The 27,049-nt window shown below is 50.3% G+C and overlaps 1 protein-coding gene across 1 annotated transcript in view; it reads right to left on the bottom strand.

Moving 5' to 3' along the window:
• fgfr3 (fibroblast growth factor receptor 3) overlaps positions 1-27,049 on the bottom strand; it is a 275,420-nt gene that overhangs the window by 42,467 nt on the left and 205,904 nt on the right. The window contains 3 exon segments of the mRNA XM_052495875.1: positions 1,421-1,599; positions 18,035-18,188; positions 23,288-23,478. Of these exon segments, the coding sequence (XP_052351835.1) occupies positions 1,421-1,599; positions 18,035-18,188; positions 23,288-23,478 (524 nt within the window).

Raw genomic sequence — 27,049 nt, forward strand, 5'->3', positions numbered from 1 at the left:
AATACCACCATGTAGCTAGCTATCTACAGTAGCCTAGGTTTGTTTACACTTCTTCTAACTGGCAGCATGGTGCAGGCAGCTGTGCTGTTGCCAAGCAACCGACCCGCGAAAAATATGTCAGCATTGTCAGAAATGCTACAAAAAGGTAGGACATCGTTGGTTCTTAACGGACAGAAATTAGCATGTGAGAGCGATAATTTATACATTTGATAAAAACTGTTGCACCTTGAAATGTAGTAAATCTGGCATTTTTTTATCCAAGGGTCACTTTATGGATGCTGTAGTCTCGTTTTAATCCGACGTTTAGAATTTGACCTAGGTAGGCGCAAGAAATACTCTTAAAAATCAATTGCTAATGACACTGTTAAAATGTCTGGTATGTGGTTCTCGATAACGGCCGAACGGCTCATGATGAAAGGCGGGAATTGTTTATTTATTCATTTTCATTTTTATTGAACCTTTATTTGACTAGGCAAGTCAGTTAAGAACAAATGCTTATTTACAATGACAGCCTAGGAACAGTGGGTTACCTGCCTTGTTTTGACCTTGTCAGCTTGGGGATTCGATCTTGCAACCTTTCAGTTAAAAGTCCAACACTCTAAACACTAGGCTACCTGCCACCCAGGCAGGAGGAGGACGGAGGATACTGGTGTGTAACCTAGAGGATACTCATGTGAAATCTGCCACACCCCCTTTTGAATCAGCTTTGTTTTGTCAGAGGAGAAAAACATTCCCACATTTAAACCGGCCAAACCTTCCCCTAACCCGGACGATGCTGGGCCAATTGTGCGACGCCCTATAGGACTCCTGGTCCTGGCCGATTGTGACACAGCCGGGGATCAAACCCCAGGCTTTAGTGACGCTGCGACACTGCATTGCAGTGCCTTGATCTGTAAATGTCTGGCACATCCAACTTAATTGGTTTGATCACTTTACACATTTATTTTGGGAACCTCTCCCGTAAATGGCACATGAGTGGAGAAGGACCGTCTCATTTCATGAGCAGAAAAGGACCATCTCATTTCATGAGCAGAGAAGTACCGTCTCATTTCATGAGTAGAGAAGGACCGTCTCATTTCATGAGCAGAGAAGGACCATCTCATTTCATGAGTGGAGAAGGACTGTCTCATTTTATGAGTGGAGAAGGACTGTCTCATTTCATGAGCAGAGAAGGACCGTCTCATTTCATGAGTGGAGAAGGACCGTCTCATTTCATGAGTAGAGAAGGACCGTCTCATTTCAAGCAAGAGCATTTCCGTCCACCTTCAATCTGCTCACCGGCTCTCCTGGATGAACTTTGACCTTTTTCAAAAGGAGGAGAGCGAGGACAGAGGAGAGAGGACCCAGGCGGTGAGCAAATGTAATTTATAAAAGGCCAGTTTACAGGTTTGTTGGAAATCTTGTATCTACTTTCTGTTACCTGTCTCTTTAAGGGGAACTTGGAGAGTTTCTGGATGGGCGGGGAGGGCAGGGTCTTCTGGGTAGACATCCTCATACGACAGAGGATGATGATGACGACGGCCAGGATGAACAGCACGCAGCCCGTCACATAGATCAGGATGTCAGCATAGTCATCCTCCTTGTCACCATCGTGCAGCGCTGGGAGAGGTCAGGGGTTAGAGGTCAGGGGTTAGAGACCAGGGGTAAGAGATCAGGGGTTAGAGATCAGGGGTTAGAGGTTACAGAGTTAACGTTGGACAACAGTCACAACCACAACAACACTACAAACATTGCAGACGGGCCCAGATTGAACTATCATTTCAACAGCTTATCCCTCATTATCAAGACTGGCGTAAGACTGGAACCCAGGCTCAGGAATCGCAATCACAACCATTGTGTTTAAATGTGTTGATTAATACCCTACTGTCTTTGTTCAGTTGAATCACAACCATTGTGTTTAAATGTGTTGATTAACACCCTACTGTCTCTGTTCAGTTGAATCACAACCATCAGTCTAGGAGGCTGGGGGACATAGTTCAGTCTAGGAGGCTGGGGGACATAGTTCAGTCTAGGAGGTTGGGGGACATAGTTCAGTCCAGGAGGTTGGGGGACATAGTTCAGTCTAGGAGGCTGGGGGACATAGTTCAGTCTAGGAGGTTGGGGGACATAGTTCAGTCTAGGAGGCTGGGGGACATAGTTCAGTCTAGGAGGTTGGAGGTCATACTTCAGTCTAGGTGGCTGGGGACATAGTTCAGTTCTTAGGAGGCTGGGGGTCATAGTTCAGTCTTGGAGGCTGGGGGACATAGTTCAGTCTAGGAGGCTGGGGGACATAGTTCAGTCTCGGAGGCTGGGGGACATAGTTCAGTCCAGGAGGTTGGGGGACATAGTTCAGTCCAGGAGGTTGGGGGACATAGTTCAGTGTTTAGGAGGTTGGAGGACATAGTTCAGTCTTGGAGACTGGGGGTCATCGTTCAGTCTAGGTGGCTGGGGTCATAGTTCAGTCTAGGAGGCTGGGGGACATAGTTCAGTCTAGGAGGCTGGGGGACATAGTTCAGTCTAGGAGGCTGGGGGACATAGTTCAGTCTAGGAGGCTGGGGGACATAGTTCAGTCTAGGAGGTTGGGGGACATAGTTCAGTCTAGGAGGCTGGGGGACATAGTTCAGTCTAGGAGGCTGGGGGACATAGTTCAGTCTAGGAGGCTGGGGGTCATAGTTCAGTCTAGGAGGCTGGGGGACATAGTTCAGTCTAGGAGGCTAGGGGACATAGTTCAGTCTTGCAGGCTGGGGGACATAGTTCAGTCTTGGAGGCTGGGGGACATAGTTCAGTTCTTAGGAGGTTGGGGGACATAGTTCAGTTCTTAGGAGGCTGGGGGACATAGTTCAGTCTCGGAGGCTGGGGGACATAGTTCAGTCTAGGAGGTTGGGGGACATAGTTCAGTCTAGGAGGCTGGGGGACATAGTTCAGTGTTTAGGAGGTTGGAGGACATAGTTCAGTCTTGGAGACTGGGGGTCATCGTTCAGTCTAGGTGGCTGGGGGTCATAGTTCAGTCTAGGAGGCTGGGGGGCATAGTTCAGTCTAGGAGGCTGGGGGACATAGTTCAGTCTTGGAGGCTGGGGGACATAGTTCAGTCTTGGAGGCTGGGGGACATAGTTCAGTCTAGGAGGCTGGGGGACATAGTTCAGTCTTGCAGGCTGGGGGACATAGTTCAGTCCAGGAGGTTGGGGGACATAGTTCAGTCTAGGAGGTTGGGGGACATAGTTCAGTCTAGGAGGCTGGGGGACATAGTTCAGTCTAGGAGGCTGGGGGTCATAGTTCAGTCTAGGAGGCTGGGGGACATAGTTCAGTCTAGGAGGCTGGGGGACATAGTTCAGTGTTTAGGAGGCTGGGGGTCATAGTTCAGTCTAGGAGGCTGGGGGACATAGTTCAGTCTAGGAGGCTGGGGTTATAGTTCAGTCGAGGAGGCTGGGGTTCATAATTCAGTCTTGGAGGCTGGGGGACATAGTTCAGTCGAGGAGGCTGGGGGACATAGTTCAGTTCTTAGGAGGTTGGGGGTCATAGTTCAGTCTAGGAGGCTGGGGGACATAGTTCAGTCTTGGAGGCTGGGGGACATAGTTCAGTCTAGGAGGCTGGGGGACATAGTTCAGTCTTGGAGGCTGGGGACATAGTTCAGTGTTTAGGAGGTTGGGGGACATAGTTCAGTCTTGGAGACTGGGGGTCATCAGTTCAGTTCAGTCTAGGTGGCTGGGGTCATAGTTCAGTCTAGGAGGCTGGGGGGCATAGTTCAGTCTAGGAGGCTGGGGGACATAGTTCAGTCTTGGAGGCTGGGGGACATAGTTCAGTCTTGGAGGCTGGGGACATAGTTCAGTCTAGGAGGCTGGGGACATAGTTCAGTCTAGGAGGCTGGGGGACATAGTTCAGTCTAGGAGGCTGGGGACATAGTTCAGTCTAGGAGGCTGGGGGTCATAGATTCAGTCTAGGAGGCTGGGGGACATAGTTCAGTCTAGGAGGCTGGGGGACATAGTTCAGTCGAGGAGGCTAGGGGACATAGTTCAGTCTTGCAGGCTGGGGGACATAGTTCAGTCGAGGAGGCTGGGGTTCATAATTCAGTCTTGGAGGCTGGGGGACATAGTTCAGTCGAGGAGGCTGGGGGACATAGTTCAGTCTTGCAGGCTGGGGGACATAGTTCAGTCCAGGAGGTTGGGGGACATAGTTCAGTCCAGGAGGTTGGGGGACATAGTTCAGTGTTTAGGAGGTTGGAGGACATAGTTCAGTCTTGGAGACTGGGGGTCATCGTTCAGTCTAGGTGGCTGGGGGTCATAGTTCAGTCTAGGAGGCTGGGGGGCATAGTTCAGTCTAGGAGGCTGGGGGACATAGTTCAGTCTAGGAGGCTGGGGGACATAGTTCAGTCTTGGAGGCTGGGGGACATAGTTCAGTCTAGGAGGTTGGGGGACATAGTTCAGTCTAGGAGGTTGGGGGACATAGTTCAGTCTAGGAGGCTGGGGGACATAGTTCAGTCTAGGAGGCTGGGGGTCATAGTTCAGTCTAGGAGGCTGGGGGACATAGTTCAGTCTAGGAGGCTGGGGGACATAGTTCAGTCTAGGAGGCTGGGGGACATAGTTCAGTCTTGGAGGCTGGGGGACATAGTTCAGTTCTTAGGAGGTTGGGGACATAGTTCAGTTCTTAGGAGGTTGGGGGTCATAGTTCAGTCTAGGAGGCTGGGGGACATAGTTCAGTCTTGGAGGCTGGGGGACATAGTTCAGTCTCAGGAGGCTGGGGGACATAGTTCAGTCTAGGAGGTTGGGGGACATAGTTCAGTCTAGGAGGCTGGGGGACATAGTTCAGTGTTTAGGAGGTGGGGGACATAGTTCAGTCTAGGAGGCTGGGGGACATAGTTCAGTCTAGGAGGCTGGGGGACATAGTTCAGTCTAGGAGGCTGGGGGACATAGTTCAGTCTAGGAGGTTGGGGGACATAGTTCAGTCTAGGAGGCTGGGGGACATAGTTCAGTCTAGGAGGCTGGGGGACATAGTTCAGTGTTTAGGAGGCTGGGGGTCATAGTTCAGTCTAGGAGGCTGGGGGTCATAGTTCAGTCTTGGAGGCTGGGGACATAGTTCAGTCTTGGAGGCTGGGGGACATAGTTCAGTGTTTAGGAGGTTGGGGGGGGACATAGTTCAGTCTAGGAGGCTGGGGGACATAGTTCAGTCTTGGAGGCTGGGGGACATAGTTCAGTCTAGGAGGCTGGGGGACATAGTTCAGTCTAGGAGGTTGGGGGACATAGTTCAGTCTAGGAGGCTGGGGGACATAGTTCAGTGTTTAGGAGATTGGGGGTCATAGTTCAGTCTAGGAGGCTGGGGGACATAGTTCAGTCTTGGAGGCTGGGGGACATAGTTCAGTCTAGGAGGCTGGGGGACATAGTTCAGTCTAGGAGGCTGGGGGACATAGTTCAGTCTAGGAGGCTGGGGGACATAGTTCAGTCTAGGAGGCTGGGGGTCATAGTTCAGTGTTTAGGAGGCTGGGGTCATAGTTCAGTCTAGGAGGCTGGGGGTCATAGTTCAGTCTTGGAGGCTGGGGGACATAGTTCAGTCTTGGAGGCTGGGGGACATAGTTCAGTGTTTAGGAGGTTGGGGGTCATAGTTCAGTCTAGGAGGCTGGGGGACATAGTTCAGTCTTGGAGGCTGGGGACATAGTTCAGTCTTTAGGAGGCTGGGGACATAGTTCAGTCTAGGAGGCTGGGGGACATAGTTCAGTCTAGGAGGCTGGGGGACATAGTTCAGTCTAGGAGGCTGGGGACATAGTTCAGTCTAGGAGGCTGGGGGACATAGTTCAGTCTTGGAGGCTGGGGGACATAGTTCAGTTCTTAGGAGGTGGGGACATAGTTCAGTCTTAGGAGGTTTCAGGGGGCTCATAGTTCAGTCTAGAAGGCTGGGGACATAGTTCAGTCTTGGAGGCTGGGGACATAGTTCAGTCTAGGAGGCTGGGGGACATAGTTCAGTCTTGGAGGCTGGGGGACATAGTTCAGTCTTGGAGGCTGGGGGACATAGTTCAGTCTAGGAGGCTGGGGGACATAGTTCAGTCTTGGAGGCTGGGGGACATAGTTCAGTCTAGGAGGCTGGGGGACATAGTTCAGTCTAGGAGGTTGGGGGACATAGTTCAGTCTAGGAGGCTGGGGGACATAGTTCAGTCTAGGAGGCTGGGGGTCATAGTTCAGTCTAGGAGGCTGGGGGACATAGTTCAGTCTAGGAGGCTGGGGAGGCTTATAGTTCAGTCTGAGGAGGCTGGGGTTCATAGTTCAGTCTTGGAGGCTGGGGGACATAGTTCAGTCTAGGAGGCTGGGGGACATAGTTCAGTTCTTAGGAGGTTGGGGGTCATAGTTCAGTCTAGGAGGCTGGGGGACATAGTTCAGTCTAGGAGGCTGGGGGACATAGTTCAGTGTTTAGGAGGTGGGGGTCATAGTTCAGTGTTTAGGAGGCTGGGGGACATAGTTCAGTCTAGGAGGCTGGGGGACATAGTTCAGTGTTTAGGAGGCTGGAGGTCATAGTTCAGTCTCGGAGGCTGGGGGTCATAGTTCAGTCTAGGAGGCTGGGGGACATAGTTCAGTGTTTAGGAGGTTGGGGGTCATAGTTCAGTCTAGGAGGTTGGGGGACATAGTTCAGTCTAGGAGGCTGGGGGTCATAGTTCAGTCTAGGAGGCTGGGGGACATAGTTCAGTCTAGGAGGCTGGGGGACATAGTTCAGTGTTTAGGAGGCTGGGGGTCATAGTTCAGTCTTGGAGGCTGGGGGACATAGTTCAGTCTAGGAGGCTGGGGGACATAGTTCAGTCTAGGAGGTTGGGGGACATAGTTCAGTCTAGGAGGCTGGGGGACATAGTTCAGTCTTGGAGGCTGGGGGAGGTCATAGTTCAGTCTAGGAGGTTGGGGGACATAGTTCAGTGTTTAGGAGGTTGGAGGATATAGTTCAGTCTTGGAGACTGGGGGTCATCGTTCAGTCTAGGTGGCTGGGGGTCATAGTTCAGTCTAGGAGGCTGGGGGACATAGTTCAGTCTCGGAGGCTGGGGGACATAGTTCAGTCTAGGAGGCTGGGGGACATAGTTCAGTGTTTAGGAGGTTGGGGGACATAGTTCAGTCTAGGAGGCTGGGGGACATAGTTCAGTGTTTAGGAGGCTGGGGGTCATAGTTCAGTCTAGGAGGCTGGGGGATATAGTTCAGTGTTTAGGAGGTTGGGGGTCATAGTTCAGTCTAGGAGGCTGGGGGACATAGTTCAGTGTTTAGGAGGCTGGAGGTCATAGTTCAGTCTAGGAGGCTGGGGGACATAGTTCAGTCTTGGAGGCTGGGGGACATAGTTCAGTCTAGTTGGGGAGGTTCAGTCTAGGGGCTCATAGTTCAGTCTAGGAGGCTGGGGGACATAGTTCAGTCTTGGAGACTGGGGGTCATAGTTCAGTCTAGGAGGCTGGGGGACATAGTTCAGTCTTGGAGGCTGGGGGTCATAGTTCAGTGTTTAGGAGGTTGGGGGTCATCATTCAGTCTTGGAGGCTGGGGGACATAGTTCAGTCTAGGAGGCTGGGGGACACAGTTCAGTCTAGGAGGTTGGGGGACATAGTTCAGTCTAGGAGGCTGGGGGACATAGTTCAGTCTAGGAGGCTGGGGGTCATAGATCAGGCTCGGAGGCTGGGGGACATAGTTCAGTGTTGAGGAGGTGGGGGATCATAGTTCAGTCCAGGAGGCTGGGGGACATAGTTCAGTCTAGGAGGCTTGGGGACATAGTTCAGTCAAGGAGGCTGGGGGACATAGTTCAGTGTTTAGGAGGCTTGGGGGTCATAGTCAGTCTCGGAGGCTGGGGACATAGTTCAGTGTTTAGGAGGTTGGGGGTCATAGTTCAGTCCAGGAGGTTGGGGGACATAGTTCAGTCTAGGAGGCTTGGGGTCATAGTTCAGTCTAGGAGGCTGGGGGTCATAGTTCAGTCTAGGAGGTTGGGGGACATAGTTCAGTGTTTAGGAGGTTGGGGGTCATAGTTCAGTCTAGGAGGCTGGGGGTCATAGTTCAGTCAAGGAGGCTGGGGGACATAGTCCAGTCTAGGAGGCTGGGGGACATAGTTCAGTGTTTAGGACGTTGGGGGTCATAGTTCAGTGTTTAGGAGGTTGGGGGTCATAGTTCAGTGTTTAGGAGGCTGGGGGACATAGTTCAGTTGAGGAGGTTGGGGACATAGTTCAGTGTTTAGGAGGTTGGGGGTCATAGTTCAGTATAGGAGGCTGGGGGACATAGTTCAGTCTAGGAGGCTGGGGTCATAGTTCAGTCTAGGAGGCTGGGGGACATAGTTCAGTCTTGGAGGCTGGGGTCATAGTTCAGTCTTAGGAGGTTGGGGGTCATATTCAGTCTTGGAGGCTGGGGGACATAGTTCAGTCTAGGAGGCTGGGGACATAGTTCAGTCTAGGAGGTTGGGGACATAGTTCAGTCTAGGAGGCTGGGGACATAGTTCAGTCTTGGAGGCTGGGGGACATAGTTCAGTCTAGGAGGCTGGGGACATAGTTCAGTCTAGGAGGTCGGGGGACATAGTTCAGTCTAGGAGGCTGGGGGACATAGTTCAGTCTAGGAGGCTGGGGGTCATAGTTCAGTCTTGGAGGCTGGGGGTCATAGATCAGTCTAGGAGGCTGGGGGACATAGTGCAGTCTATGAGGTTGGGGGACAGTTCAGTCTAGGAGGCTGGGGGACATAGTTCAGTCTAGGAGGCTGGGGGACATAGTTCAGTCTAGGAGGCTGGGGGTCATAGATCAGTCTCAGAGGCTGGGGGACATAGTTCAGTGTTTAGGAGGTTGGGCGTCATAGTTCAGTCCAGGAGGTTGGGGGACATAGTTCAGTCTAGGAGGCTGGGGGACATAGTTCAGTGTTTAGGAGGTTGGAGGACATAGTTCAGTCTTGGAGACTGGGGGTCATCGTTCAGTCTAGGTGGCTGGGGGTCATAGTTCAGTCTAGGAGGCTGGGGGACATAGTTCAGTCTCGGAGGCTGGGGGACATAGTTCAGTCTAGGAGGCTGGGGGACATAGTTCAGTGTTTAGGAGGATGGGGGTCATAGTTCAGTCTAGGAGGCTGGGGGACATAGTTCAGTCTAGGAGGCTGGGGGTCATAGTTCAGTCTTGGAGGCTGGGGGTCATAGATCAGTCTAGGAGGCTGGGGGACATAGTGCAGTCTATGAGGTTGGGGGACAGTTCAGTCTAGGAGGCTGGGGACATAGTTCAGTCTAGGAGGCTGGGGGTCATAGATCAGTCTCAGAGGCTGGGGGACATAGTTCAGTGTTTAGGAGGTTAGGCGTCATAGTTCAGTCCAGGAGGTTGGGGGACATAGTTCAGTCTAGGAGGCTGGGGACATAGTTCAGTGTTTAGGAGGTTGGGGACATAGTTCAGTCTTGGAGACTGGGGGTCATAGTTCAGTCTAGGTGGCTGGGGGTCATAGTTCAGTCTAGGAGGCTGGGGGACATAGTTCAGTCTCGGGAGGCTGGGGACATAGTTCAGTCTAGGAGGCTGGGGGTCATAGTTCAGTCTAGGAGGCTGGGGGACATAGTTCAGTGTTTAGGAGGATGGGGGTCATAGTTCAGTCTAGGAGGCTGGGGGACATAGTTCAGTCTAGGAGGCTGGGGACATAGTTCAGTCTAGGAGGCTGGGGGTCATAGTTCAGTCTAGGAGGCTGGGGGACATAGTTCAGTCTTTAGAGGTTGGGGGACATAGTTCAGTCTAGGAGGCTGGGGACATAGTTCAGTCTAGGAGGCTGGGGGGAGGCTGGGGGACATAGTTCAGTCCAGAGGCTCAGTCTCAGGAGGCTGGGGGACATAGTTCAGTGTTTAGGAGGTTGGGGCATCATAGTTCAGTCCAGGAGGTTGGGGGACATAGTTCAGTCTAGGAGGCTGGGGGACATAGTTCAGTGTTTAGGAGGTTGGGGGACATAGTTCAGTCTTGGAGACTGGGGGTCATCGTTCAGTCTAGGTGGCTGGGGACATAGTTCAGTCTAGGAGGCTGGGGGACATAGTTCAGTCTTTAGGAGGCTGGGGGACATAGTTCAGTCTAGGAGGCTGGGGGTCATAGATCAGTCTAGGAGGCTGGGGGACATAGTGCAGTCTAGGAGGTTGGGGGACAGTTCAGTCTAGGAGGCTGGGGGACATAGTTCAGTCTAGGAGGCTGGGGGACATAGTTCAGTCTAGGAGGCTGGGGGACATAGTCAGTCTCAGAGGCTGGGGACATAGTTCAGTGTTTAGGAGGTTAGGCGTCATAGTTCAGTCCAGGAGGTTGGGGGACATAGTTCAGTCTAGGAGGCTGGGGGCTGGGGACATAGTCCAGTGTTTAGGAGGTTGGAGGACATAGTTCAGTCTTGGAGACTGGGGGTCATCGTTCAGTCTAGGTGGCTGGGGGTCATAGATCAGTCTAGGAGGCTGGGGGGCATAGTTCAGTCTAGGAGGCTGGGGGACATAGTTCAGTCTCGGAGGCTGGGGGACATAGTTCAGTGTCTAGGAGGTTGGGGGACATAGTTCAGTGTTTAGGAGGTTGGGGGTCATAGTTCAGTGTTTAGGAGGATGGGGGTCATAGTTCAGTCTAGGAGGCTGGGGGATATAGTTCAGTGTTTAGGAGGTTGGGCGTCATATTTCAGTCTAGGAGGCTGGGGGACATAGTTCAGTCTAGGAGGCTGGGGGACATAGTTCAGTGTTTAGGAGGCTGGAGGTCATAGTTCAGTCTAGGAGGCTGGGGGACATAGTTCAGTCTTGGAGGCTGGGGGTCATAGTTCAGTCTAGGAGGTTGGGGGACATAGTTCAGTCTAGGAGGTCTGGGGGACATAGCTCAGTCTTGGAGGCTGGGGGTCATAGTTCAGTCTAGGAGGCTGGGGTTCATAGTTCAGTCTTGGTGGCTGGGGTCATAGTTCAGTCTAGGAGGCTGGGGGACATAGTTCAGTCTTGGAGGCTGGGGGACATAGTTCAGTCTAGGAGGCTGGGGAGGTCATAGTTCAGTCTAGGTGGCTGGGGGCTCATAGTTCAGTCTTGGAGGCTGGGGGACATAGTTCAGTGTTTAGGAGGTTGGGGGTCATAGTTCAGCCTAGGAGGTTGGGGGACATAGTTCAGTCTCGGAGGCTGGGGGACATAGTTCAGTCTAGGAGGCTGGGTGTCATAGTTCAGTCTTGGAGGCTAGGGGACATAGTTCAGTCTAGGAGGCTGGGGGACATAGTTCAGTCTAGGAGGCTGGGGGACATAGTTCTGTGTTTTGGAGGTTGGGGGACATAGTTCAGTCTAGGTGGCTGGGGGACATAGTTCAGTCGAGGAGGCTGGGGGTCCATAGTTCAGTCTAGGAGGTTGGGCGTCATAGTTCAGTCTAGGAGGCTGGGGGACATAGTTCAGTCTAGGAGGCTGGGGGTCATAGATCAGTCAAGGAGGCTGGGGGACATAGTGCAGTCTAGGAGGTTGGGGGACAGTTCAGTCTAGGAGGCTGGGGGACATAGTTCAGTCTAGGAGGCCGGGGGACATAGTTCAGTCTAGGAGGCTGGGGGTCATAGATCAGTCTCAGAGGCTGGGGGACATAGTTCAGTGTTTAGGAGGTTTCAGTGTTTAGGAGCGTCATAGTTCAGTCCAGGAGGTTGGGGGACATAGTTCAGTCTAGGAGGCTGGGGGACATAGTCCAGTGTTTAGGAGGTTGGAGGACATAGTTCAGTCTTGGAGACTGGGGGTCATCGTTCAGTCTAGGTGGCTGGGGGTCATAGATCAGTCTAGGAGGCTGGGGGGCATAGTTCAGTCTAGGAGGCTGGGGGACATAGTTCAGTCTCGGAGGCTGGGGGACATAGTTCAGTCTCGGAGGCTGGGGGACATAGTTCAGTGTTTAGGAGGTTGGGGGTCATAGTTCAGTGTTTAGGAGGATGGGGGTCATAGTTCAGTCTAGGAGGGTGGGGGACATAGTTCAGTGTTTAGGAGGTTGGGCGTCATAGTTCAGTCTAGGAGGCTGGGGTGTTTAGAGGCTGGATCAGTTCAGTCTAGGAGGCTGGGGGACATAGTTCAGTCTTAGGAGGCTGGGGTCATAGTTCAGTCTAGGAGGCTGGGGTCATAGTTCAGTCTAGGAGGGGACAGCTTCTTGGAGGCTGGGGGTCATAGTTCAGTCTAGGAGGTTGGGGACATAGTTCAGTCTTGGTGGGAGGTCTGGGGGGGACATAGTTCAGTCTTGGAGGCTGGGGGTCATAGTTCAGTCTAGGAGGCTGGGGTTCATAGTTCAGTCTTGGTGGCTGGGGTCATAGTTCAGTCTAGGAGCCTGGGGGACACAGTTCAGTCTTGGAGGCTGGGGGACATAGTTCAGTTCTTGGAGGCTGGGGGTCATAGTTCAGTCTAGGTGGCTGGGGGTCATAGTTCAGTCTTGGAGGCTGGGGGACATAGTTCAGTGTTTAGGAGGTTGGGGGTCATAGTTCAGTCTAGGAGGTTGGGGGACATAGTTCAGTCTCGGAGGCTGGGGGACATAGTTCAGTCTAGGAGGCTGGGTGTCATAGTTCAGTCTTGGAGGCTAGGGGACATAGTTCAGTCTAGGAGGCTGGGGGACATAGTTCTGTGTTTTGGAGGTTGGGGACATAGTTCAGTCTAGGTGGCTGGGGGTCATAGTTCAGTCGAGGAGGGGTCCATGGGGTCCATGGCTGGGGGTCATAGTTCAGTCTAGGAGGTTGGGGGACATAGTTCCGTCTAGGAGGCTGGGGGTCATAGTTCAGTCTCGGAGGCTGGGGGACATAGTTCATTCTCGGAGGCTGGGGGTCATAGTTCAGTCTAGGAGGCTGGGGGACATAGTTCAGTCTAGGAGGCTGGGGGACATAGTTCAGTCTTGGAGGCTGGAGGACATAGTTCAGTCTTGGAGGCTGGGGGACATAGTTCAGTCTTGGAGGCTGGAGGACATAGTTCAGTCTTGGAGGCTGGGGGACATAGTTCAGCATGGCTGACGTGTTAACAAGCAGTAATCATTAATACTCATACTGAAGTCTCTACACTACAATCATCTCTAGGAGGCTGGGGGACATAGTTCAGTCTAGGAGCCTGTGGGGTCACAGTTCAGTCTAGGAGGCTGCAGGACATAGTTCAGCAGTAATCATCAATACTCATACTGAAGTCTCTATACTACAATCATCTCTAGGATGGTGGTGCTTCTTCAGCTGAATGAATACTGTGCCACTGAGTAAATAAATTATTTGAAATCAAATTACATTTGAAAAGTTTCAGACACAGGTATAAAAACAGAAATTCAGAGATTCAACCGTTGGAATGAGACATAGAGGAGAGAGAGAGGGGTAGGGTATACCTGGGAGCACGGTGAGCCAAGCAGAGTGGTAAGCATACCCAATAGAGTTCCCTGCTAGACAAGTATACTCTCCTGCATCCTCTAAAGACACATTGGTAAGGAAGAGGCTCTCTAGTTCCTTATCCGTAGTGTTTATACCAGCCGTCTGGAGAGGAGGGGAGGAGAGAGGAGGGGAGGAGGAGGGAGAACAGAAAGAGATTTCATAAACCAAACGCTCCAAGAGAAAATGCACCAAACACCAAAACACTAAAATCACCGAACATCAGGAGCATCTCAGATTAGACCAGTCACCATGGGAATAGAGGGTTAGGGTTAGAGGTCAGGGGTTAGGGGTCACAGGAAGCAGGACTGGAGACCTTATTCCACCGCGCTCAAGTCGGCTTGCTGTAACACCACTAGGATGGTCTTTTACCACCACCTGACAACAGCGGACACCCAGAGCAGCCATAGAGAAGCCATCACCCAGAGGTCACCACCACACCATGTACTGCTGTCAAACTGAGGAGAGGGGAGAGAGGGATGAATACACTGATATGGCTGGAATAACATGGTGTGTGTTTGAGGAAGGGGGAGAGGGCAGCCTATTGAAGTACTAGCACTAATGAAGGGCGTGAAATTGTGGTTGTATTGATCTGAGGCAGGAGATGGTAAATGGATGAGACAAGCTACCTGACAAAACTCAGCTCAACCCTAATATAGGAGAGTGGGGGGTTTCTGCTCATCAACCAGCCAGCCATTCAGCAGCACAGGAGAGACAGACTGAGCCAGAACAGGGAACATATAGAGAGAGATATAGAGGGGAAACAGAGGGGAGAGAGATAGACGAGGGGAGACAGAGAGGGAGAGAGAAGGAGAGATAGAGGAGGAGAGGAGAGAGAGGAGAGATAGAGAGATAGAGAGGGAGAGATAGAGGAGAGGGGAAACTGAGGGGGAGAGATAGAGGGAGAGATAGAGGAGAAGAAACTGAGGGGGAGAGATAGAGGAGAAGAAACTGAGGGGGAGAGATAGAGGAGGGGAGACAGATAGGGAGAGAGAAGGGGAGATAGAGGAGGAGAAACCGAGTGGGAGAGATAGATAGAGGAGGGGAAACAGATGGGTTAGATAGATAGAGGAGGGGAGACAGATGGGTTAGATAGATAGAGGAGGGGAGACAGATGGGTTAGATAGATAGAGGAGGGGAGACAGATGGGTTAGATAGAGAGAGGAGGGGAGACAGATGGGTTAGATAGATAGAGGAGGGGAGACAGATGGGTTAGATAGATAGAGGAGGGGAGACAGATGGGTTAGATAGATAGAGGAGGGGAAACAGATGGGTTAGATAGATAGAGGAGGGGAGACAGATGGGTTAGATAGATAGAGGAGGGGAGACAGATGGGTTAGATAGATAGAGGAGGGGAGACAGATGGGTTAGATAGAGAGAGGAGGGGAGACAGATGGGTTAGATAGATAGAGGAGGGGAGACAGATGGGTTAGATAGATAGAGGAGGGGAGACAGATGGGTTAGATAGATAGAGGAGGGGAGACAGATGGGTTAGATAGATAGAGGAGGGGAGACAGATGGGTTAGATAGATAGAGGAGGGGAGACAGATGGGTTAGATAGATAGAGGAGGGAGACAGATGGGTTAGATAGATAGAGGAGGGGAGACAGATGGGTTAGATAGATAGAGGAGGGAGACAGATGGGTTAGATAGATAGAGGAGGGGAAACAGATGGGTTAGATAGATAGAGGAGGGAAACAGATGGGTTAGATAGATAGAGGAGGGAGACAGATGGGTTAGATAGATAGAGGAGGGGAGACAGATGGGTTAGATAGATAGAGGAGGAGACAGATGGGTTAGATAGATAGAGGAGGGGGAACAGATGGGTTAGATAGATAGAGGAGGGGAGACAGATGGGTTAGATAGATAGAGGAGGGGAAACAGATGGGTTAGATAGATAGAGGAGGGGAGACAGATGGGTTAGATAGATAGAGGAGGGGAGACAGATGGGTTAGATAGATAGAGGAGGGGAGACAGATGGGTTAGATAGATAGAGGAGGGGAAACAGATGGGTTAGATAGATAGAGGAGGGGAAACAGATGGGTTAGATAGATAGAGGAGGGGAGACAGATGGGTTAGATAGATAGAGGAGGGGAGACAGATGGGTTAGATAGATAGAGGAGGGGAAACAGATGGGTTAGATAGATAGAGGAGGGGAAACAGATGGGTTAGATAGATAGAGGAGGGGAGACAGATGGGTTAGATAGATAGAGGAGGGGAAACAGATGGGTTAGATAGATAGAGGAGGGGAGACAGATGGGTTAGATAGATAGAGGAGGGGAAACAGATGGGTTAGATAGATAGAGGAGGGGAGACAGATGGGTTAGATAGATAGAGGAGGGAAACAGATGGGTTAGATAGATAGAGGAGGACAGATGGGTTAGATAGATAGAGGAGGGAAACAGATGGGTTAGATAGATAGAGGAGGGGAAACAGATGGGTTAGATAGATAGAGGAGGGAGACAGATGGGTTAGATAGATAGAGGAGGGGAAACAGATGGGTTAGATAGATAGAGGAGGGAAACAGATGGGTTAGATAGATAGAGGAGGGGAACAGATGGGTTAGATAGATAGAGGAGGGAGACAGATGGGTTAGATAGATAGAGGAGGGAAACAGATGGGTTAGATAGATAGAGGAGGGAGGGAACAGATGGGTTAGATAGATAGAGGAGGGGAGACAGATGGGTTAGATAGATAGAGGAGGGGAAACAGATGGGTTAGATAGATAGAGGAGGGGAACAGATGGGTTAGATAGATAGAGGAGGGGAGACAGATGGGTTAGATAGATAGAGGAGGGGAGACAGATGGGTTAGATAGATAGAGGAGGGAGACAGATGGGTTAGATAGATAGAGGAGGGAAACAGATGGGTTAGATAGATAGAGGAGGGGAGACAGATGGGTTAGATAGATAGAGGAGGGAGACAGATGGGTTAGATAGATAGAGGAGGGAGACAGATGGGTTAGATAGATAGAGGAGGGGAGACAGATGGGTTAGATAGATAGAGGAGGGAGAACAGATGGGTTAGATAGATAGAGGAGGGGAGACAGATGGGTTAGATAGATAGAGGAGGGGAAACAGATGGGTTAGATAGATAGAGGAGGAAACAGATGGGTTAGATAGATAGAGGAGGGAAACAGATGGGTTAGATAGATAGAGGAGGGGAGACAGATGGGTTAGATAGATAGAGGAGGGGAAACAGATGGGTTAGATAGATAGAGGAGGGGAGACAGATGGGTTAGATAGATAGAGGAGGGGAGACAGATGGGTTAGATAGATAGAGGAGGGAGACAGATGGGTTAGATAGATAGAGGAGGGGAGACAGATGGGTTAGATAGATAGAGGAGGGGAAACAGATGGGTTAGATAGATAGAGGAGGGGAAACAGATGGGTTAGATAGATAGAGGAGGGGAAACAGATGGGTTAGATAGATAGAGGAGGGGAAACAGATGGGTTAGATAGATAGAGGAGGGGAAACAGATGGGTTAGATAGATAGAGATAGAGGGAGGGAACAGATGGGTTAGATAGATAGAGGAGGGAGACAGATGGGTTAGATAGATAGAGGAGGGGAAACAGATGGGTTAGATAGATAGAGGAGGGGAAACAGATGGGTTAGATAGATAGAGGAGGGGAAACAGATGGGTTAGATAGATAGAGGAGGGGAAACAGATGGGTTAGATAGATAGAGGAGGGGAGACAGATGGGTTAGATAGATAGAGGAGGGGAAACAGATGGGTTAGATAGATAGAGGAGGGGAGACAGATGGGTTAGATAGATAGAGGAGGGGAGACAGATGGGTTAGATAGATAGAGGAGGGGAGACAGATGGGTTAGATAGATAGAGGAGGGGAGACAGATGGGTTAGATAGATAGAGGAGGGGAAACAGATGGGTTAGATAGATAGAGGAGGGGAGACAGATGGGTTAGATAGATAGAGGAGGGGAGACAGATGGGTTAGATAGATAGAGGAGGGGAGACAGATGGGTTAGATAGATAGAGGAGGGGAGACAGATGGGTTAGATAGATAGAGGAGGGGAGACAGATGGGTTAGATAGATAGAGGAGGGGAGACAGATGGGTTAGATAGATAGAGGAGGGGAGACAGATGGGTTAGATAGATAGAGGAGGGGAAACAGATGGGTTAGATAGATAGAGGAGGGGAGACAGATGGGTTAGATAGATAGAGGAGGGGAGACAGATGGGTTAGATAGATAGAGGAGGGGAGACAGATGGGTTAGATAGATAGAGGAGGAGACAGATGGGTTAGATAGATAGAGGAGGGGAACAGATGGGTTAGATAGATAGAGGAGGGAGACAGATGGGTTAGATAGATAGAGGAGGGGAGACAGATGGGTTAGATAGATAGAGGAGGGAGACAGATGGGTTAGATAGATAGAGGAGGGGAAACAGATGGGTTAGATAGATAGAGGAGGGGAGACAGATGGGTTAGATAGATAGAGGAGGGGAGACAGATGGGTTAGATAGATAGAGGAGGGGAGACAGATGGGTTAGATAGATAGAGGAGGGGAGACAGATGGGTTAGATAGATAGAGGAGGGGAGACAGATGGGTTAGATAGATAGAGGAGGGGAGACAGATGGGTTAGATAGATAGAGGAGGGGAAACAGATGGGTTAGATAGATAGAGGAGGGGAAACAGATGGGTTAGATAGAGAGAGGAGGGGAAACAGATGGGTTAGATAGAGAGAGGAGGGTTGTTACAACAGTAGATAGCTTGGAACGCCAGGTGGTCGTAGTGATAGTGGGTTTACCTGGTTTACTTGGTCTGTGTACCGTGAGCCAGAAGGCGTTTTCTGACTTTCCTACAAAGTTAGATGCTCGACACCAGTACTTCCCGGCATCAGCTTCGGTCACATTCAACACAGCCAGTATAACATCAACCTCTGTTCTCCTGCTCACTAGACTCTGGATAGAAGGGGTTAAAATACACTGGTGTAAACAACAACAACAACACAGCCAGTATAACATCAACCTCTGTTCTCCTGCTGACTGGACTCTGGAGGAGAGGAGGGTTAGAACCATACAATTACATATTATAACTCTACATTTGGATCCTAGCAACATGCCCAAAAAATGATCCATTTTGTTAAAGGAAAACTTTGATCCAACAGGATCTCTGTGGTTAAACCCACAGTGAGATGGAAGCTGTAGATGAGGACATTAAAGGAAAGGGAAAGGAGGATAACTAGTCAGTCCGACAACTGAAAGGCTTATGTAAGTACGTACGCAGAACACACACACCGCATCATTACTCGTGACAGAAAAAAACAGTAGATCAATAATTAAACACGAGGAGAAAACAGAACATGTATCAAAACTGGACGTGGTTCATTAAAACAGATCGTTTATCATATGAAGTATCAATATATTATACAGTCAGTCAGGAAGTTAAAGCTTGGTCGCAAATGTGTCTTCCAAATGAACAATGACCCCAAGCATACTTCCAAAGTTGTGGCAAAACGGCTTAAGGACAACAAAGTCAAGGTATTGGAGGGGCCATCACAAAGCCCTGACCTCAATCACATAGACAATGTATGGGAAGAACTGAAAAAGCATGTGTGAGCAAGGAGGCCTACAAACCTGACTCAGTTACACCAGCTCTGTCAGGAGGAATGGGCCAAAATTCACTTATTGTGGGAAGCTTGTGGAAGGCTACCCGAAACGTTTGACACCAAGTTAAACAATTTATAGGCAATGCTGCCAAATAATAATTGAGTTTATGTAAACTTCTGACGCACTGGGAATGTGATGAAAGAAATAAATGCTGAAATAAATAATTCTCTCAACTATTATTCTGACATTTCACATTCTTAAAATAAAGTGGTGATCCTAACTGACCTAAGAAAGGGAATATTTACTAGGATTAAATGTCAGGAATTGTGAAAAACTGAGTTTAAATGTACTTGTCTAAGGTGTATGTAAACTGTATAATATACTTACCAATCATTGAAATGTTATACATATACATTTGTCTTAAAAACATCCCTACCAACATTTAATTCCACTCACCCCTTCTACCTCGATGCTCTGAACCCCCCCCCCAGTCAGTAATAGTCCTAAAATGTCAGTATACCCCCCCCTCCATCAGTCATAGTTGTAGGATGTCAGTAGACCCCCCCCTCCATCAGTCATAGTTGTAGGATGTCAGTAGACCCCCCATCAGTCATAGTTGTAGGATGTCAGTAGACCCCCATCAGTCATAGTCCTAAATGTCAGTAGACCCCCCATCAGTCATAGTTGTAGGATGTCAGTAGACCCCCATCAGTCATAGTTGTAGGATGTCAGTAGACCCCCCCCCCCATCAGTCATAGTTGTAGGATGTCAGTAGACCCCCCATCAGTCATAGTTGTAGGATGTCAGTAGACCCCCCCCATCAGTCATAGTTGTAGGATGTCAGTAGACCCCCATCAGTCATAGTTGTAGGATGTCAGTAGACCCCCATCAGTCATAGTTGTAGGATGTCAGTAGACCCCCATCAGTCATAGTTGTAGGATGTCAGTAGACCCCCATCAGTCATAGTTGTAGGATGTCAGTAGACCCCCATCAGTCATAGTTGTAGGATGTCAGTAGACCCCCCATCAGTCATAGTTGTAGGATGTCAGTAGACCCCCATCAGTCATAGTTGTAGGATGTCAGTAGACCCCCCATCAGTCATAGTTGTAGGATGTCAGTAGACCCCCCATCAGTCATAGTGTCAGTAAATGTCAGTGTCAGAGACCCCATCAGTCATAGTTGTAGGATGTCAGTAGACCCCCCATCAGTCATAGTTGTAGGATGTCAGTAGACCCCCATCAGTCATAGTTGTAGGATGTCAGTAGACCCCCCATCAGTCATAGTTGTAGGATGTCAGTAGACCCCCATCAGTCATAGTTGTAGGATGTCAGTAGACCCCCATCAGTCATAGTTGTAGGATGTCAGTAGACCCCCATCAGTCATAGTTGTAGGATGTCAGTAGACCCCCCCAATCAGTCATAGTTGTAGGATGTCAGTAGACCCCCCCATCAGTCATAGTTGTAGGATGTCAGTAGACCCCCCCCATCAGTCATAGTTGTAGGATGTCAGTAGACCCCCATCAGTCATAGTTGTAGGATGTCAGTAGACCCCCATCAGTCATAGTTGTAGGATGTCAGTAGACCCCCCATCAGTCATAGTTGTAGGATGTCAGTAGACCCCCATCAGTCATAGTTGTAGGATGTCAGTAGACCCCCATCAGTCATAGTTGTAGGATGTCAGTAGACCCCCCATCAGTCATAGTTGTAGGATGTCAGTAGACCCCCCATCAGTCATAGTTGTAGGATGTCAGTAGACCCCCATCAGTCATAGTTGTAGGATGTCAGTAGACCCCCATCAGTCATAGTTGTAGGATGTCAGTAGACCCCCATCAGTCATAGTTGTAGGATGTCAGTAGACCCCCCCATCAGTCATAGTTGTAGGATGTCAGCAGACCCCCATCAGTCATAGTTGTAGGATGTCAGTAGACCCCCATCAGTCATAGTTGTAAGATGTCAGTAGACCCCCCATCAGTCATAGTTGTAGGATGTCAGTAGACCCCCATCAGTCATAGTTGTAGGATGTCAGTAGACCCCCCATCAGTCATAGTTGTAGGATGTCAGTAGACCCCCCATCAGTCATAGTTGTAGGATGTCAGTAGACCCCCATCAGTCATAGTTGTAGGATGTCAGTAGACCCCCATCATCAGTTATAGTTGTAAGATGTCAGTAGACCCCCCCATCAGTCATAGTTGTAAGATGTCAGTAGACCCCCCCATCAGTCATAGTTGTAGGATGTCAGTAGACCCCCATCAGTCATAGTTGTAGGATGTCAGTAGACCCCCATCAGTCATAGTTGTAGGATGTCAGTAGACCCCCCATCAGTCATAGTTGTAGGATGTCAGTAGACCCCCCATCAGTCATAGTTGTAGGATGTCAGTAGACCCCCATCAGTCATAGTTGTAGGATGTCAGTAGACCCCCCATCAGTCATAGTTGTCATAGTTGGGATGTCAGTAGACCCCCATCAGTCATAGTTGTAGGATGTCAGTAGACCCCCATCAGTCATAGTTGTAGGATGTCAGTAGACCCCCCATCAGTCATAGTTGTAGGATGTCAGTAGACCCCCCATCAGTCATAGTCTAAAGATGTCAGTAGAGCTGTGGCATGGTGGGGCCAGTCCCAGATCAACTCTACAGACTGTGGTGGGGCCAGTCCCAGATCAACTCTACAGACTGTGGTGGGGCCAGTCCCAGATCAACTCTACAGACTGTGGTGGGGCCAGTCCCAGATCAACTCTACAGACTGTGGTGGGGCCAGTCCCAGATCAACTCTACAGACTGTGTTGGGGCCAGTCCCAGATCAACTCTACAGCCTGTGGTGGGGCCAGTCCCAGACTGCATCAATTATGTGGAGATGAAAATAGTGTGGAGCCGTGGTCTGGGTAGCCGAGGCGCTCTCTGTCCTCTCACTCTCTCTCTGCCCCCTCTCTCTCTCTCTGTCTCTCTCTTTGTCCCCTCTTTCTCCGTCCCCCCCCTCTCTCTCTCTCTCTCTCTCTCTCTCTCTCTCTCTCTCTCTCACTTTCTAATTCTCTCACTCTGTCTCTCTTTCTCTCTCACTATCAGCTCTCCTCTCTCTCTTTCTCTCTCTGTCCTCTCTCTCTGTCTCTCTCTTTCTCTCTTGCTCACCTCCTACTTCTGTCTTTCTCTCTGTCCTCTCTCTCTCTCTCTCTCTCTCTCTGTCTTTCACTCTGTCTCTGTCACTGTCTCCTTCTCTCTCTCAGCTCTCCCACTTCTCTCTCTCTCTCTCTCTCTCTCTCTCTCTCTCTCAGCTCTCCTACTTCTCTCTCTCTCTCTCTCTCTCTCTCTCAGCTCTCCTACTTCTCTCTCTCTCTCTCTCTCTCTCTCAGCTCTCTTCTCTCTCTCTCAGCGCTCCCACTTCTCTCTCTCTCTCTCTCTCAGCTCTCTCTCTCTCTCTCTCTCTCTCTCTCTCTCTCTCTCTCTCTCTCTCTCTCTCTCTCTCTCTCTCTCTCTCAGCTCTCTTCTCTCTCTCAGCTCTCTCTCTCTCTCTCTCTCTCTCTCTCTCTCTCTCTCTCTCTCTCTCTCTCTCTCTCAGCTCTCCTACTTCTCTCTCTCTCTCAGCTCTCCTACTTCTCTCTCTCTCTCTCTCTCTCTCTCTCTCAGCTCTCCTACTTCTATCTCTCTCTCTCTCAGCTCTCCTACTTCTCTCTCTCTCTCTCAGCTCTCCTACTTCTCTCTCTCTTTCTCTCTCTGCTGACTCTGCCCTTCCCCTTGTTCTTCCGCTCAGTTTTTCCATGGTGGCTTTTTCGAGTGCCTCTTCCCTCCTTCCTTCTCTCCTCCTCTCCTCCTCCTCCCTCTCTCAGACGAGGCGACACAGCACATCAGAGTCTGGGTGGTTAACAGCCGTCTCTCCCTGCCTCCCTGCCGCCACCACACTAGTTAACTTTAGTCCAAACCAGATGATTGTTTTATTCCCTCGGTGCCAAAATGAGAAAGCCAAATTCTTTATTTCTCTGGGAGTCTCTTTCTCTGAGTTCAAATAAAATCTGTTTTTAAAACACTCTGGTGGGAAGGAAGGGTGTTGTCCCCTGAGAGGAATCCTGCATGCTCTCTTCTAGATCACCAGACTACTGCTCTGTTACAGAACTATACATGCTAAACAAACTAGAAGACTAAGGAGAGAGACCAGTCTCTATAATCCTTTAAAGAAACATCACACTATCAACTGAACACCAAACTAAAACAACTCTCCCCATGACCTCATCCTAACCTTGTATGAAGAAGGTTAGAGGTCAACTCAATGTATCCCTTGTTGCCTCACAGCAACTACAGACAAGAGTAATACTAGAGATTAATCTAGTGTCTCTTCTTATTGGTCCAAGTCAATCTGGATGTCAGGTCTGATTGACCAAGCAGACAGGAAGTCAGATCTGATTTGCTCTAGCTGACAAGAAGTCAGGTGTGATTGATTCAGCGGACCGTTAAGTCCCACCCACCTTGAGTATGTTGACGTATGGGACACCGTCAGGACCATACCGGGATCCGTTCACCTCGATGTGCTTCAGCCACTGGATATGAGGCTGGGCATCGCTGTACACCTTACAGTGGAACTCCACATTACTGCCCAATACCACTGTCTGATTGGCTGGAAGACCTGCCTGGAGGATGGGCCTGTGAGGGGAACGCTCTGAATGGGCCAGAGAAGTGAGAGGGGCAGGAGGTTTGTCAGCAGAACACAAACACACAGGTGGAGTATGGATTCTGATGACTTTGATACCATGTGACAATATGAACTGAAGTCAATGAATCTATCAGTTCCCAAATTATGACATCTTGTTGGAGCGTCTTACCTAGCAAGTCCAGCTGGTAGCTGTGGTGGTGTCTTACCTCGCACATCTAGCTGTGGTGATGTCTTACCTAGCACATCTAGCTGTGGTGGTGTCTTACCTAGCACGTCTAGCTGTGGTGGTGTCTTACCTAGCACGTCTAGCTGGTAGCTGTGGTGGTGTCTTACCTAGCAAGTCTAGCTGTGGTGGTGTCTTACCTAGCAGGTCTAGCTGTGGTGGTGTCTTACCTAGCACGTCTAGCTGGTAGCTGTGGTGGTGTCTTACCTAGCAAGTCTAGCTGTGGTGGTGTCTTACCTCTAGCTGTGGTCTACCTAGCACAGTGGCTGGTGGTGTCTCTAGCCTAGCACGTCTAGCTGGTAGCTGTGGTGGTGTCTTACCTAGCAAGTCTAGCTGTGGTGGTGTCTTACCTCGCACATCTAGCTGTGGTGATGTCTTACCTAGCACATCTAGCTGGTAGCTGTGGTGGTGTCTTACCTAGCAAGTCTAGCTGTGGTGGTGTCTTACCTAGCACATCTAGCTGGTAGCTATGGTGGTGTCTTACCTAGCAAGTCTAGCTGTGGTGGTGTCTTACCTCTAGCTGTGGTGATGTCTACATCTAGCTGGTAGCTGTGGTGGTGTCTTACCTAGCAAGTCTAGCTGTGGTGGTGTCTTACCTAGCACATCTAGCTGTGGTGGTGTCTTACCTCGCACATCTAGCTGTGGTGATGTCTTACCTAGCAAGTCTAGCTGTGGTGGTGTCTTACCTAGCAGGTCTAGCTGTGGTGGTGTCTTACCTAGCACGTCTGGCTGGTAGCTGTGGTGGTGTCTTACCTAGCAAGTCTAGCTGTGGTGGTGTCTTACCTCGCACATCTAGCTGGTAGCTGTGGTGGTGTCTTACCTAGCAAGTCTAGCTGTGGTGGTGTCTTACCTCGCACATCTAGCTGTGGTGATGTCTTACCTAGCACATCTAGCTGGTAGCTGTGGTGGTGTCTTACCTAGCAAGTCTAGCTGTGGTGGTGTCTTACCTAGCACGTCTAGCTGTGGTGGTGTCTTACCTCGCACATCTAGCTGTGGTGATGTCTTACCTAGCACATCTAGCTGTGGTGGTGTCTTACCTAGCAGGTCTAGCTGTGGTGGTGTCTTACCTAGCACGTCTGGCTGGTAGCTGTGGTGGTGTCTTACCTAGCAAGTCTAGCTGTGGTGGTGTCTTACCTCGCACATCTAGCTGTGGTGATGTCTTACCTAGCACATCTAGCTGGTAGCTGTGGTGGTGTCTTACCTAGCAAGTCTAGCTGTGGTGGTGTCTTACCTCGCACATCTAGCTGTGGTGATGTCTTACCTAGCACATCTAGCTGGTAGCTGTGGTGGTGTCTTACCTAGCAAGTCTAGCTGTGGTGGTGTCTTACCTAGCACGTCTAGCTGTGGTGGTGTCTTACCTAGCACATCTAGCTGGTAGCTGTGGTGGTGTCTTACCTAGCACATCTAGCTGTGGTGATGTCTTACCTAGCACGTCTAGCTGGTAGCTGTGGTGGTGTCTTACCTAGGACGTCTAGCTGGTAGCTGTGGTAGTGTCTTACCTAGCACGTCTAGCTGTGGTGGTGTCTTACCTAGCACGTCTAGCTGGTAGCTGTGGTGGTGTCTTACCTAGCACGTGGTGGTATCTAGCTGGTAGCTGTGGTGGTGTCTTACCTAGCACGTCTAGCTGGTAGCTGTGGTGTGTGTCTTACCTAGCACGTCTAGCTGGTAGCTGTGGTGGTTTTGTCTTACCTAGCACGTCTAGCTGTGGTGATGTCTTACCTAGCATGTCTAGCTGGTAGCTGTGGTGGTGTCTTACCTAGCAAGTCTAGCTGTGGTGGTGTCTTACCTAGCACGCAGCATGTCTTAGCTGTCTAGCTGTGATGTCTTACCTAGCACATCTAGCTGGTAGCTGTGGTGGTGTCTTACCTAGCAAGTCTAGCTGTGGTGGTGTCTTACCTAGCACGTCTAGCTGGTAGCTGTGGTGGTGTCTTACCTAGCAAGTCTAGCTGTGGTGGTGTCTTACCTAGCTGTGGTGGTGTCTTACCTAGCACATCTAGCTGTGGTGGTGTCTTACCTAGCAAGTCTAGCTGTGGTGGTGTCTTACCTCTAGCTGGTAGCTGTGGTGGTGTCTTACCTAGCAAGTCTAGCTGTGGTGGTGTCTTACCTAGCAGGTCTAGCTGTGGTGGTGTCTTACCTAGCACGTCTAGCTGGTAGCTGTGGTGGTGTCTTACCTAGCAAGTCTAGCTGTGGTGGTGTCTTACCTCGCACATCTAGCTGGTAGCTGTGGTGGTGTCTTACCTAGCAAGTCTAGCTGTGGTGGTGTCTTACCTCGCACATCTAGCTGTGGTGATGTCTTACCTAGCACATCTAGCTGGTAGCTGTGGTGGTGTCTTACCTAGCAAGTCTAGCTGTGGTGGTGTCTTACCTAGCACGTCTAGCTGTGGTGGTGTCTTACCTCGCACATCTAGCTGTGGTGATGTCTTACCTAGCACATCTAGCTGTGGTGGTGTCTTACCTAGCAGGTCTAGCTGTGGTGGTGTCTTACCTAGCACGTCTGGCTGGTAGCTGTGGTGGTGTCTTACCTAGCAAGTCTAGCTGTGGTGGTGTCTTACCTCGCACATCTAGCTGTGGTGATGTCTTACCTAGCACATCTAGCTGGTAGCTGTGGTGGTGTCTTACCTAGCACCTGTGGTGGTGTCTAGCAAGTCTAGCTGTGGTGGTGTCTTACCTCGCACATCTAGCTGTGGTGATGTCTTACCTAGCACATCTAGCTGGTAGCTGTGGTGGTGTCTTACCTAGCAAGTCTAGCTGTGGTGGTGTCTTACCTAGCACGTCTAGCTGTGGTGGTGTCTTACCTAGCACATCTAGCTGGTAGCTGTGGTGGTGCACATCTAGCTGTGGTGATGTCTAGCACATCTAGCTGTGGTGATGTCTTACCTAGCACATCTAGCTGTAGCTGTGGTGGTGTCTTACCTAGCACGTCTAGCTGGTAGCTGTGGTGGTGTCTTACCTAGCACATCGCTCTAGCTGTGGTGGTGTCTTACCTAGCACGTCTAGCTGGTACCTAGCACGCTAGCTGGTAGCTGTGGTGTCTTACCTAGCACGTGGTGTCTAGCTGGTAGCTGTGGTGGTGTCTTACCTAGCACTGTGGTGGTGTCTTAGCTGTGGTGATGTCTTACCTAGCACGTCTAGCTGTGGTGATGTCTTACCTAGCACATCTAGCTGTGGTGGTGTCTTACCTAGCAGGTCTAGCTGTGGTGGTGTCTTACCTAGCACGTCTAGCTGTGGTGATGTCTTACCTAGCAAGTCCAGCTGGTAGCTGTGGTGGTGTCTTACCTAGCAGGTCTAGCTGTGGTGGTGTCTTACCTAGCAAGTCCAGCTGGTAGCTGTGGTGGTGTCTTACCTAGCACATCT

Source organism: Oncorhynchus keta, chromosome 35, assembly GCF_023373465.1.
Source record: "Oncorhynchus keta strain PuntledgeMale-10-30-2019 chromosome 35, Oket_V2, whole genome shotgun sequence".
NCBI classification, from domain to species: Eukaryota; Metazoa; Chordata; class Actinopteri; order Salmoniformes; family Salmonidae; genus Oncorhynchus; species Oncorhynchus keta.